Consider the following 13,972-nt stretch of genomic DNA (forward strand, 5'->3'; position numbering starts at 1 on the left):
GGGAATTTTGTACCTTTGATTTTACTATATGAATCTTTTTTGGTCAAATAAAACTAAGTAACTAACTAACTAAATATATATATATATATATATATATATATATATATATATATATATATATATATATATATATATATATATATATTAAATATGGCAGTTAAGTTAATTTTAATGTTAGATTAACTTAGATTTTTGTTTTTTGGTTTAGTTTATCAGGGAAACGAAAATAGACTAGATTTCCTTGTTCCTCATAAAGTCTAGGAAGACAAAGGACCATATTTGGCAAACTAAACCCATTTGTGTTATTCGGACTTTTCATTATCCGGACCAATCAATGCCTGCACAATTTAGTTATATATATATATATATATATATATATATATATATATATATATATATATATATATATATATATATATATATATATATATATATATATATATATATATATATATATATATATATATATATATATATATATATATATATATATATATATATATATATATATATATATATATATATATATATATATATATATATATATATATATATATATATATATATATATATATATATATATATATATATATATATATATATATATATATATATATATATATATATATATATATATATATATATATATATATATATATATATATATATATATATATATATATATATATATATATATATATATATATATATATATATATATATACACACACACACACACACACACACACACACACACACACATTAGAGTTTGGCAAGAGTGAAAGAAGAATCAGGAGTATGTACAAGATAGGAAATGAAGACATAAAACCAGTCATGAAGAAAAAGACCTTGGGGTGACAATTACCAATGACCTATCGCCAGAGAGACATATAAACAAAATAATTGGAGAAGTATTGAACTTATTGAGGAACATAAGAGTGGCGTTCGGATATTTAGATGAAGAAATGATGAAGAAAATAATTACTGCAATGATAAGACCAAGGCTTGAATATGCAACAATACAGTGGGCTCGAACTTAAAGAAACACATAAGGAAACTAGAGAAAGTACAGAGGGCTGCAACAAAAATGGTGCCTGACTTAAGAGATTTGACTTATGAAGACAGACTGAACAGAATGCAACTTCCGATCCTGGAAAACAGAAGAGAAAGGGAGACCTGATAGCAATATACAGAGTGATGATTGGCATGGAAAAATGGATAGGGAAGATCTGTGTATGTGGAATGAAAGAATGTCGAGAGGGCATGGGAAAAAACTAAAATGGCCACTTATAGGAGAGATGTGAAAAAATATAGCTTCCCTCATAGAAGGGTGGAAGCATGGAATAGTTTAGACGTGGAAGTGGTCAACGCAAGGAATATTCATGATTTTAAGAAAAAGCTGGACATTAGTAGATATGGAGACGGGACAGTACGAGCATAGCTCTTTTCCCGTATGTTACAATTAGGTAAATAGGTAAATACACACACACACACACATACACACACACACACGAGACCCTCGTTTTTCCGGATAAAATGGTGCAGGCACTGGTCTGGATAATGAAAAAATCCGGATAACGTATATGGATCCTTAGTTTGCTAAATAAGGTCGTTTGTCTCCTTAGATTTTATGGGAAACTGCAAAATTTAGTCTATTTTCGTTTCCCTGATAAACTACACCTAAACAAACTTAATCCAAGTTAATATAGTTTTAAAACTAACCTAACAGTACCGTACATTGCGATTTATAAGATTTGATCCCAAAATGTTGTACTATCAGTTTAGTTTGCAGATAAGTTGACTTTCATTAACAATTACTTAGCCTGGTTCAATGGCACCCAGAGTCAATGAGTTTTATCTAGAGTAAAATGAATAAAACAAATCAAACAGATTGAAAAAACCACCAACTTCTAGCATTTCAGGGTAAACAACCTGTCAGCTTTTACTTTTTTTTTTCTGTACTCATCAATTTTACCACTATATCGGACGAATATTTACTTTTAAAACTCTAATGGTAAGTGTCCAACCACTTACAATCCTGCTATTCATGGGGACTGCACATAATCCCGGTAGGGATTATGGTTCTTACCTGGTTGGGCTCCCTTGGAGGGAATCCCACAGTGGCTAGCATACCAGTCCAAAAAAGAACAACAGCCAAAGCAATAAAAGGGATGAAGACAAGATTAGATAGTGTGCTATAAACCATATACAAAGATAAGGAGAATATGATGACAGTTAGTGACTCTCACTGTAGTCAAATAGTTCATCAGCTAAAAGTCACTGATTCCCCTTTTAAATGTACAGAGGTTGTCTGTTTCAGCTAATTCAGCAGGAAGAGCATTCCAATGCCTGACCAGTTGAACTGAAAAAAATCTGTCTGGCCTCACAGGGTGTGTGGGGAACAAATATCTTAAATTCATGGCCTCTCAACATCCCTTTCAAAGGGGCTATGATGAAAATATCAGTAAGAGCAACACCAGACATCCTATGAAAGATCTTCCAGCACTTGATTAAATCAGCACGCAGCAATCGCCCTTTAACAAAATACGAGTCTAGAGTTTTGAGACGTTGTGTATAAGGCATGTTACCAAAAGCCACCTTGCTTAGTCCAATGTCGCTGAACAGATTCTAAAGAGTCAAATCCATGATATAACCTGTATTCCACCAGACTGGGGACCTAAACTCAAGTAGAGGACGTAAATGAGTGACGTAAAGCTTAACCATGAAGGAAGGAGACTGGCAATGAGTAACATAACATAACATAACATAAATAATAGGATAACAAAGGGCCACCAGGGCCCATCTAGGTTATCCTGTATCAGTCGCACAGCGACCTCGTCATCAGTACTTAAAGATACACTTACAAGTACACAATACATTATATACTAATTCTAAATATTTGGCCCATTAACAGGGCTAAGTCCTGCAGCAAAATCCTCTACAATTTGTGGTCCCCATACATGGGGATCATGTCTTATTTAACTATAGTAAATTTCTTATAAAAACTATCATGCAGTGCTATACATAATTATAAATCTAATAAATTTAAGTGCTTATCTAATCTGTTTTTAAACATTGTCAAACTAGTGCTATTTACAACCGTCTCTGGCAATGCATTCCAGAAGTCTACCACTCTATGACTAAAGAAATATTTTCTTATATCTAACCTGCAGCCTTGCTTTCTAATCTTCCTGCCATGATTTCTAGTCCTATTTCCCTCCTCTAAGGTAAAGAAAGATCTCACATCTATGTAGTTTGTATCTGAGAACATTTTAAATAACTCTATCATATCCCTCTTATACATCTCCTCTCAAATGAAAACATGTTTAATTCCTTTAATCTATCTCTATACTCCAGGCGCTTTAATGCTGGTATCATCCTAGTTGCTCTTCTCTGAACTGCTTCTAACATGTTGATATCCTGCCTATAGTGGGGTGACCAGGCCTGTATGCAATACTCTAAATGGGGCCTAACATAGGAATTATATAAGCTACGCACCACTTCCTTACTTTTATAACTAACATTTCTATTTATAAAACCCAGGATCCTATTTGCCCTATTTCTTGCTTCTAAACATTGCTTTGAAAATTTCATAGTCCTGTCTATCACTACTCCTAAATCCTTTCCTTCCTCTACTGCCTCTAGCCAACATCCCTCCATCTCATAGTTAAAGTTTGTGTTGTCTTTACCTAAATGCATAACCTGACACTTTTAGAATTAAACTCCATCTGCCACCTGTCTGCCCATGCTATCAGCCTGTCCAGGTCTCGTTGTATTCTGTAATTGTCCTTTTCACCCTGTACTGCACATGCTATCTTAGTATCATCTGCAAACTTTGATACTTTGCTACTAATTCCTATATCTAAATCGTTAATGTACACCAAGAAAAGAAGAGGTCCTAGCACTGATCCTTGGGGTACCCACTAACCACTTCCTTCCACTCAGACATTGCCCCATTTAATACTACTCTCTGTTTCCTATCAGAAAGCCATTCACTAATCCAATCAACTAACCTACCCCTATCCCATGTAGTCTCAATTTGTACACTAGCCTCCTATGCGGTACCTTATCAAACGCCTTGCTAAAATCTAGATATATAACATCTATGCTATTTCCATCATCTAACTCCTTGGTAATATATTCTAAGATATCGAGCAAATTTGTAAGACAGGACCTCCCTGATCTAAAGCCATGTTGGGTATCTCTAATTAATCTATTCTCATTTAAATGCTCCCAAATACTACCCTTAATGATTTTCTCTAGTATCTTACATACTATACTAGTTAAACTGATCGGTCTATAATTATTCGCATCATCCTTCCTACCTTTTTAAATATTGGAGTAACATTAGCTAACTTCCAGTCCTGAGGTATCTCAGCAAACCTAAGTGATCTTTCAAAGATTAACTTAAGTGCTTCAGAAATACTGTCTACACCCTCCCTAAGTACTCTGGCATGTAGCTCATCAGGACCACTAGCTTTCCTATCGTCTAGTTCAAGAATAAATTTCCTAATAATTCCCGGTTTTATATCAATATTTTCTAAAGCTCTTAAACTACTCTCGCACTGTTTGTAACAGGATTTCCTATTCTTTCCTAGTAAATACTGAAGAAAATTGTTCATTCAATAATTCTACTATGTCTTCATTTTGATCCACTACTACACCATCTTTTCTGAGTGGTCCAATCCTATCCTTATTTCTTTTATCACTGACCTTGTAATAACTATATAATTTTTTGGGATCTTTACTCCCAGCTCTAGCTAGTTTTATCTCTGCCTGCCTTTTACTTTTTTTATAACCTTACTCAAATCATCTCTGACCTGTCTGTACCTAATCAAATCTACATCTTCCCCACTTTTCTGCAACTCTCTATATGCCCTCTTCTTCTCTCTGATCTGGCTACCTATCTCATGAGTCCACCATAATGGCTTCCTGTTTCTCTGCCTTATATCTTTGTAAGGGATACACTGCATCACTATACCCTTTACTACAACCTTAAAAATATCCCACATCTCCTGTGCAGTTTTATTTCCAAAACTATCTTCCCAGTTTACCTCTCCTAATAACTGACGTAACCTACCATAATTGCCTTTCTGATAGTTTGGGACTCTAGTCTTATTCACTATATTATCCCTACTGGAATTAATGATAAATCTAATTATATGATGGTCACTGTTTGCTAAAGTCTCTCCTACCTCAACTTCCTTTAAACAATGCTCAATATTTGTTAGTACTATGTCTAAAACCTTCCTCCCCCTAGTAGGTTTATCTACCATCTGCACTAAATAGTTATCCTGAAAACTTTCCATAAACTTATTTTCACTAGCATCTCCTACCATCCTCTCCCAGTTTACTGACTTAAGATTAAAATCCCTAAGATAATTGTCTGACTAGTACACCCCTATTTATCTCATCTACCATAAGGTTGTCTACATCTGCTGACTGGTTAGGTGGCCTATAAAAGCTCCTACTCTAATAACTTGTTTACTCTAACATCCAGCCATAAGGACTCTACTCTGTTATCTACCTTAATACCATTAACCTGACTGGAAATGAAGGATTTTTTAACATAAATAACTACTCCTCCGCCTATCCTACCAATTCTCTGGTGTAAATACATAGCAAGTTTGCTAGTCCTGCAGCTTTAGACATCAAGGATTGAATGTGGATGTGAAATCTTAATGACGGCTCTATAGTTATACATAAATCAACAGCAACGTCACGCAAGTGTAATGGTTTACTTTTTATCATATATAATTATTGAATAGAGTCCCAGATCATAAATCTGACGAAGATTGACTCCAAAACTTATACACACGATGTTGTTAGCATTAATTTTTAGATCCCAGGATTCAGCAACTGCAATTAAAAAAAAAAAAAATCTCTTTTAACTAATGTCTTGCAATATAGTGGAGAGATTATAAGGCTGTATAAAGATATATAATTTAAGGTCATCAACAAATAGTCTAAAGTTACATGTTAAGGAAGTCCCAATGTGGTTTATGTAGATAAGGAAAAGAACAGGACCTAATACAGAGCCTTGAGGTACCCAATTAACTACTGGAAATAAAAAAAACTGACTTGTCCACCCACAACTACCTCCATTGATTTGTGAGAAAGAAAAGCCTTTATCCAAGAAAGAGGATCGTATCAGTGCCTATATCATAAAGTTTAGTAAGAAGTGGAACCATGCATGCTTTAGGGTCCGAGGGGTCTCCAAGCTCATGGGTTCGAATCCTGTCCACGGTTCAAGTGTAGGTTGGGCTTCCTCACTCGGGGCAACGGTTTCCTAGCGGGTGGCCTTAGAGATAGGAAGTATCACAAAAAGTATCCCCTTTAGCCCATAAATTCCAGTAAAATGCTCACATGGTATAAATAAAAAAAAAAAAGGTCTTAGAAAAATAAAAGAGTATGAGATCAACCATATATCTCTTATCTATCCAGTTAGTCACTACATCATAGATTATAGTCTGACCATTTTATGAAGATCACTTAGACGTTGGCTTTTTCGGTGATTTCCCGGCCTGCGGCGCTCCCAAACCTTGTGCTGGGCAAATTAAGGGATTAGAGCCTATGTGTCAATGAGAACCTTGCTTCCCACACACCACTCTCTCTCTCTCTCTAATTTACATTTCATGCAAATATATTTCCATCAGAGATCTATACTTACTTATAAATTACTAAAATTTGAGAAAAGAATCTACCTGTCAGTCAGTCAGTCAGTCAGTCTCTCTCTCTCTCTCTCTCTCTCTCTCTCTCTCTCTCTCTCTCTCTCTCTCTCATCCTGGGTGGTAGCGGGAGAGGAAGTGACCCATGGATTACACACGGTCACTTTGACCTGTAACCTCACTCGGTCACCCAGAGGGATGTGACAACGCTCGGAGGAAACGTTGTCAAGTATAGTTGTGTTTGCAAAAATAATGCAAAATATATTTAAAAAATAAACACAAATTACTCTACCGTGCCTTTTTAGACCATTACAATGTATATGTACTACAACACCATTCACCTAATAAGCATTAACTACCTGACTTGAGGTGCGTATTGGGACAAGTGTGACAGGACCGCATAAAATGGTCAGACTAGCAAAAGCCAGTTGTTAAGTATAGAATCTGTTTCCAAATATTCATATAATTTTATTACAATAAGCCTTTCCAAAGTTTTGCAACACACCAATGTAAGACTTATTAATAGGTCTACAATTTAGGGATCGCTTCTTTGCCTATTATTTATTTATTTTTTTAATATTGGAACTATAGTGGATTTTTTTCAAATAGTAGAAATTTCACTCGTGGTAATAGATAGTGAAAATATCTTGTACAAGAGATAAGCCAAATTCTTCGCACAATTTTTCTTTTTTAGCATTGTTGGGTGTATTAAGTCAGGCCCCATTGCAAAAGATATATCAATGTTGTTCAGTAATTTTAAGATGTAATTGACTGTAAAACGGATTTGCTGAAAGGATCCATCATAAATCTGATGTGGAAACTGTTGAAGTCTAGATGGTGTGGTGTAAACTGAGGCGAAGGATGCATCAAGGATCTGAGACATATCTTTGGGATCGGAAACCAGATTGTCTTGTTGCCGAGGGGACAATCTGAGGGACTTCCAACTTTTTTCCCTCTTATATAACCATGATATATAAGAGAGCTCTTCTATAAAGCTTAAGCTTTATAGAATAACTTTCAAGTATGTGTTCTTCGTAAGTTATCTGTCTTTATGTTGCAAAATTTCTGTATTCAAAATTCACATTATGAAAAGATAGTAATTCCTACACAGCAAGAAGACAATTTCTACCATAAAGTGTTCTAATTTGTTTGTAAAGCGACCAGCTATTTTTTCGTTTCTTAAGTTCTTTAGAGGGTGTGTAATACCTTGCTTTGTACAATTTCTTCGAAGTCGAATGTCGAGGCCTCTGTAGAGCAAAAGATCTTCCCAAGTCAGACACTATGGAGATAAGTTTATTGTATATATATATATATATATATATATATATATATATATATATATATATATATATATATATATAAGAAGTGGGATTTTTGAGATTTATGTAGTGTTTGAATTTATATTGAGGTCGGAGTGGGAGTTGAAGTGGGATATTTTTACCGACTCCGACTTCGACTCCACAGCCCAGATGATAACACAATGGTGTGATGCCACTGGTGGCAAACTGGGTTTGCAGGTACAAGCCAATGCAAATTCAGGGCATCAGGAGAAGATGTAAGCTAATCTGAATGCATAACGGAGCAAACATATCCTGAGATACCTTTGTAGCTACTTGTTATCATACACACTACGTACTAAGATTGTAAAAAGTAAATATAAAGGTGAGAATATATAAATGAAATTCTGCATATATAGTTTGATATCATGGTAAAAAAAGTGAAAGTTGAAAAGATACCTATCACTGACGAAAGCTCGACACTGTACCTATATAGCAACAGCCATGATGTCTATATGCATGCATTCACATTCACAAGCATTCTGTCATATCTCTGGTGTAGGAGAGAGAGAGAGAGAGAGAGAGAGAGAGAGAGAGAGAGAGAGAGAGAGAGAGAGAGAGAGAGAGAGAGAGAGAGAGAGAGAGAGAGAGAGAGAGAGAGAGAGAGAGAGAGAGAGAGAGAGAATCTGTGAGAATCCTTACAAAGATGTTTTAGCTATCATCACTACACAGATTTAAGAAAAAGGGCCTAGTATTACTCTTCATCTCAATCTTAACTCAATCACTTAAATCAATCATAATAAAGGAGAAGTGACATATTTCTCACTCCAAATATGGATAATAGCAATATGGATAGTCCAATGTTGGAATCAAACCCTTGCTGGGACATCCTCTTTCTTGAACTACAATGAGTTAATGATTAACGGGACATAGAATGAAAAGGGCATGCCTAAACCAAGTTTACATCATGCTAAAAGATTATTATTTCTTCCCAAATACACTGGATAAAGTTAGGTTTAGGCAGTGAATATCTGACTGAATAAAGCCCACAACATGCCAAGCTACTCAGAAAATCAGAACTATCAAATATAGAGACCAACTTCCCTTCTTCAATCAGTTTGGCTTATTAAATTATTTTTATACTTAATTTTGTTCCTAAATGAATTAGAGTTAGCTTAGATAAAAATCGGAACAAATTTCTTTTTTCAAACATCAATTGTTTGAGTTCAGAATTATAAGGAATGACAAATGCACCCTGTAAGCCTTAGGAGAAGCATCGCAGTGTTGATCATAAACCTTATTAACCTCTTCAATCCATGCAATAGAAAACGGTGCAAGTACCGTACCTGAGCTTTAAGGTGGTGGGGAGGATACCTAACTCAGAGGCAGGTCTCTCTCTCTCTCTCTCCCCTCCCCCTCCCCTCTCTCTCTCTCTCTCTCTCTCTCTCTCTCTCTCTCTCTCTCTCTGTCAATGGAAACGAAAATGATAATAGAAAATCATTTTTCATACTAGATACATACATTAGGAAATAAACCCATGCAAATTCTAAAGAAAATATATTGTTTGGCTGCTCTCCACAATTTTTTTGGAGATGACGAACAACAGAAAAGGATGAACGTATTTCACTTTTATGAGACACTCATCATGATAAGTCCTATACTTACATATTGGTTCCATAAAAAAAACAAAATTATTGCCAGCAGGGCACATTGGTACCTATCCTGGTGTTAACGAATCATACTCGTTAGTAATAAGGATGAAAGTCAAGTAAGTCAGCGCATCGTTAGTAATAATGATGAAAGTCAAGTAAGCCAATGCATCATATACGACTTACATTCTGAAATATCTCTTACAGTATCCGGGAAAAAAAAACAAAAACATATCCAGCAGAACACAGCCATGATGCAGTATGCGTGTCCTTGAATATGTCACAAGCGCTATGAAGATGCAAAATACGCGTCCTCAAGTTGAAGAGGTTAATACAAACAGATTCCAGAAATACTAACTAAATCGACTTTTTTTTATTTCTCACTGACTTGAAAATCTCGTTCCTTTCATTATATTCCTTAAAAGTATGTTTCCCTATCAGAAGTAAGGAAGGCAAATAAAATTACCTACCGGCAACACTGGAGAACAGGTGCAAGAATGTCCAAGTGATCCACCTCAGCATCCCCAAAACTGAAATATCAAATAAGACTGTATCAGTATAACAACAGAAGTGTTCTCGCAATTACCCTCCATAGCAGTCTCACAAACATGTATGGTAAAAGCCTTTTAATTTAAGAAATCAATTTTAATTAATTCATTCAAAGGAAAACTAATTTCAAATTCTAATACCAGCGACTTTTGCATTAGTTTTATTGTATATGGTGTAGGGAACGAAAATGAGGAAACAATAAGTCTTTTTAGGATAATTTTCTTTTTAATGAAGAAAGGATAATGGTCAAGGTCTACAAACATGGAAAAGTCCACTAAGGTGTCAGTCCCTAAAGGCAAAGGGACGAAAGAATTACCTAAATTTGGAGAAATTTCTAGAGACCTTCTTGAAAAACAAATATCATATATATGACAGGAGTTCTAGAGTTTACGAATACTAGTCAATTCCTGTATTAGGGAGGGCAACAGAAGAGGGGTAAGAGAAAATAGAAAGTTTTACGACATTATCTATCTATCCAAAATGGCGTTTCCTGCTAACTTCTCTTCTTATCTTTTTCCTTATCTATTTTACAAATATTTCTTTCTTTCCTTGCTCTAAAGTTGCCCAGGTCTTAGAGGAATCTCTTCCTGAGCATCATCATCCTATTGTTAACATTTATTTTTTTTCTCATTCTACCCTTAATGCCACGATATTTGTTCTGCGGCGACTTCACTCTCCACCATGAACTTCCTGTAGTACATTTTAACATGGCTAGGTACACGGTTAATATATTTCCATGTATGCCTTCTTTTTGTGCCGCATGGACATGGCAGGTATGTGACTGAGAGATGTTAGGGTATGAATTGTACATACAGTGGTACCTTGAGATACGAGCTTAATTCGTTCCGTGATGGAGTTCATATCTCAAAATGCTCTTATAATTATTTTATAATAACATAATGAAACATAAAAAAAGAGAATATGAATAAATAAACTACTTTTATAAAGTATATTTATCTCTGAGGGGTGCATTCCACATTCCCTACTGCATCCCAACCCATGCTTGTGTCTGTTGATGAGCTGGAGTGTACAAATTAGCCACCCACAGAAAATTGGCTGTTATAAAAATCACAAAAGAGCTCACTGACCATCCTGTAAACATTATTCATATAATGAATGAAGTTTTAACTAGGTACGAGAGAGAGAGAGAGAGAGAGAGAGAGAGAGAGAGAGAGAGAGAGAGAGAGGGGGGGGTGGTGCGGCCGCCGCCACCGCAGACGTTTGTTTACATTTTTGCCCCCTCAGTGATACGCGTCGGAGGAGGAAGGCGGAGATGGCAGAAATTTGTTTTTGCTTTTTCAGTTAAACACAATGCATCAATGCATAGAAATATATATAATAAAAACAGAAGTTTATTAGTGTTCTTACCTTGAAGACAGACGTTTTCGACTAATGGCAGTGAATGGCAGAGGAGGAGGGAGGGAGGAAAGAATGCAGGCATCATTCAAACGTGTACATTAAACGCTAATTAAAATACCACATTTACTCTTCAAGTATGCCTACAGGCGCAATAGGCCACAACATAAAACAAAAAAAATTGCTGGGGTTTCACTTGCCTTGGTAGTTGCTCTCCATCTTAGTAATATCTTGGTGGAACTTTTCTCCATACTCATCATTCACTGCCCCGAAGTTCAGAGGGAAGTCGAGGTGGGAGTGGAGAAAGTGAATTTTGAACGACATTTGGCATCCTATATCCTCAATTTCTCAATACCCTCTAGGTAATCTGGTACCTGAGTTTTTTTTATGTTATGGCCTATAGCGCGTGTACTTGAAGTGTATATGTGGGAAGCGCTGTTCAGCTTCCGCCCATTAATGACTCAGGCAATTTTATTTATAGTGGTCCCCATATTAGGGTCCACATCACCACCCAAGTGAATCTTTGGTGGAACCACCTAGAACCTGGGTATCATAGTGACAAATAGGTAACTTTGAACCACTTGACAAATGACAGCTTCAAAGAGGTATGTGGTGGGATTCGAACCTACGCGTGGACGTCTGCCTGATCCCACACTCACCACGTTATCCACTATGCCACCGCCAAGGAAACCATTGCAGACTGACTTGGATGTCTCCCATGCTCTCAGTTCTTTTGAGGTAAGAAGCTCCTCAAAGTTCATATCCTTCATCACCTTTCGGATCTGAGGTTCGAAGAAGATGCCCTCCTTGAACTTAGCAGAACTCAGAGCTGGGAACAGAGTGCACAAGTGTTGGAAGGGAGCGCCATTTTTGTCCAAGGCCTTCACGAAATTCTTTATTAAACCTACCTTGATATAAAGAGAAGAAAGAAACACCTTGTTCATGTCTACCAAAGGATTTTCTTGGACACTGCGTTCACCAAGCACGAAATTGCTCCTAGATCCCCAGTTCTGCTTCTAGTGCTTGTATACAACCCAACTGTCCCAGAGACAGAGAAAGCAACAGTACATTGTGAGACCCACTTGCATACTCTTAAGGAGCCCAATGACTTTGATGTCACTACAGAGACTAGACTGGTACTGGTTGTACTTAACAACTTCTAAAAGGAGCTCCATATTATCATATGACTCCTGAGATGGACTGAGCGGGCAATGGGAATGCTGGGGTCTTTATTCCCATTGTGTAGAAAACCACATCTTCTTTTCCTCACCGAAACACAGTTGTCTGAGGCTACTGACTGTAGCCCCTTCTCTGTTCCCTCCTATTTTCTCTATTCTCATTTTCGTTCCAAAGCTGGATGTTGCGTTTATGTGCACAATGACTTAACTTGCTCTCGTGCCCACGCTCTTGAATCTTCCGAGTTTTCCACAATCTGGCTTAGACTAAATAGTAATTCTCTAACTAGATTTATCTGTACTGTCTCTCTCTCCCCTAACTCCTCTGACTGTAGCAAATTCTTTGACTATTTAAGTTTCAAAGTGGAGCACATTCTGTCCCTCTACCCAATCGCAGAGATCTCCCTTCTTGGAGGTTTCAATGTTCACCAACAGCTTTGGTTTTCCTCTCCCTTCACTGACCATCATGGGAAACTAGCCTTCAACTTTGCTATTCTCCATGACCTAGATCAACTGGTTCAACAACCTACTCGTATCCCTGACCGTCTTGGAGACAATCCCAATTCTTGATCTTTTCCTCACCTCTAATTCTTCAGCATATGCTGTTCCCTATCTTCTCCGGCAGTTTTGAAATCAAAGCTTTATGCTAGACGCTATCAAGGGCTTTTGATATGTCTAATGCGACAGCAAAAGTTTCACCAAAATCTCTAAAAGGGTAATACCAAGATTCAGTAAGGAAAGCCACAAGATCACCAGTAGAGCGACCTTGACGGAAGCCATACTGGCGATCAGATAGAAGATTGTGAAGTGACATATGTCTGACAATATTTCTATTGAGGATAGATTCAAAAACTTTAGATAAGCAAGAAATTAATGCTTTAGGACGGTAGTTTGAGGGATTAGAACGGTCATCCATTTTAGGAACAAGCTGAATGTAAGGAAACTTCCAGCAAGAAGGAAATATAGAGGTCGATAGATATAGTTAAAAGAGTTTGGCCAGGCAAGGTGCAAGCAAGGAAATACAGTTTTGAGAACAGTAGGAGGAAAGTCAGAAGATTACTAGTAGAGCGACCTTGACAGAAGCCATACTGGCGATCAGATAGAAGATTGTGAAGTGACTCTCTATCATGAATGACACAAGAACAGGCTGTGTTAAACCAAGGTTTAGAAGGTTTGGGCTGAGAAAAAGAATGAAGACAGAAAGAATGCCAGACACTATCACCTCCATTATAGGTTCAGCACACAGAGATGGGTCCCTGACACGGAAACAGTAATCATTCCTGGGAAAATCAGCATAA

At 36.6% G+C, this 13,972-nt stretch overlaps 1 protein-coding gene across 3 annotated transcripts in view; it reads right to left on the reverse strand.

The window, feature by feature from the left end:
- Nucleotides 1-13,972, reverse strand: part of LOC123501433 (glycosaminoglycan xylosylkinase-like) — a 50,010-nt gene that overhangs the window by 21,571 nt on the left and 14,467 nt on the right. For 2 of the 3 annotated variants that reach the window (XR_006673636.1, XM_045250259.1), the window contains exon 2: nt 10,065-10,124. Coding sequence is in view for 2 of the 3 variants with exons in the window: in XM_045250259.1 (XP_045106194.1) it covers nt 10,065-10,124 (60 nt within the window). In the remaining variant the exon portion in view is untranslated. Of the gene's footprint in view, nt 1-10,064; nt 10,125-11,511; nt 11,533-13,972 lie in introns of all 3 variants that reach the window. The other variant, XM_045250258.1, reaches the window with a different exon arrangement.

Source organism: Portunus trituberculatus, chromosome 9 (assembly GCF_017591435.1).
Source record: "Portunus trituberculatus isolate SZX2019 chromosome 9, ASM1759143v1, whole genome shotgun sequence".
Classification (NCBI taxonomy): Eukaryota; Metazoa; Arthropoda; class Malacostraca; order Decapoda; family Portunidae; genus Portunus; species Portunus trituberculatus.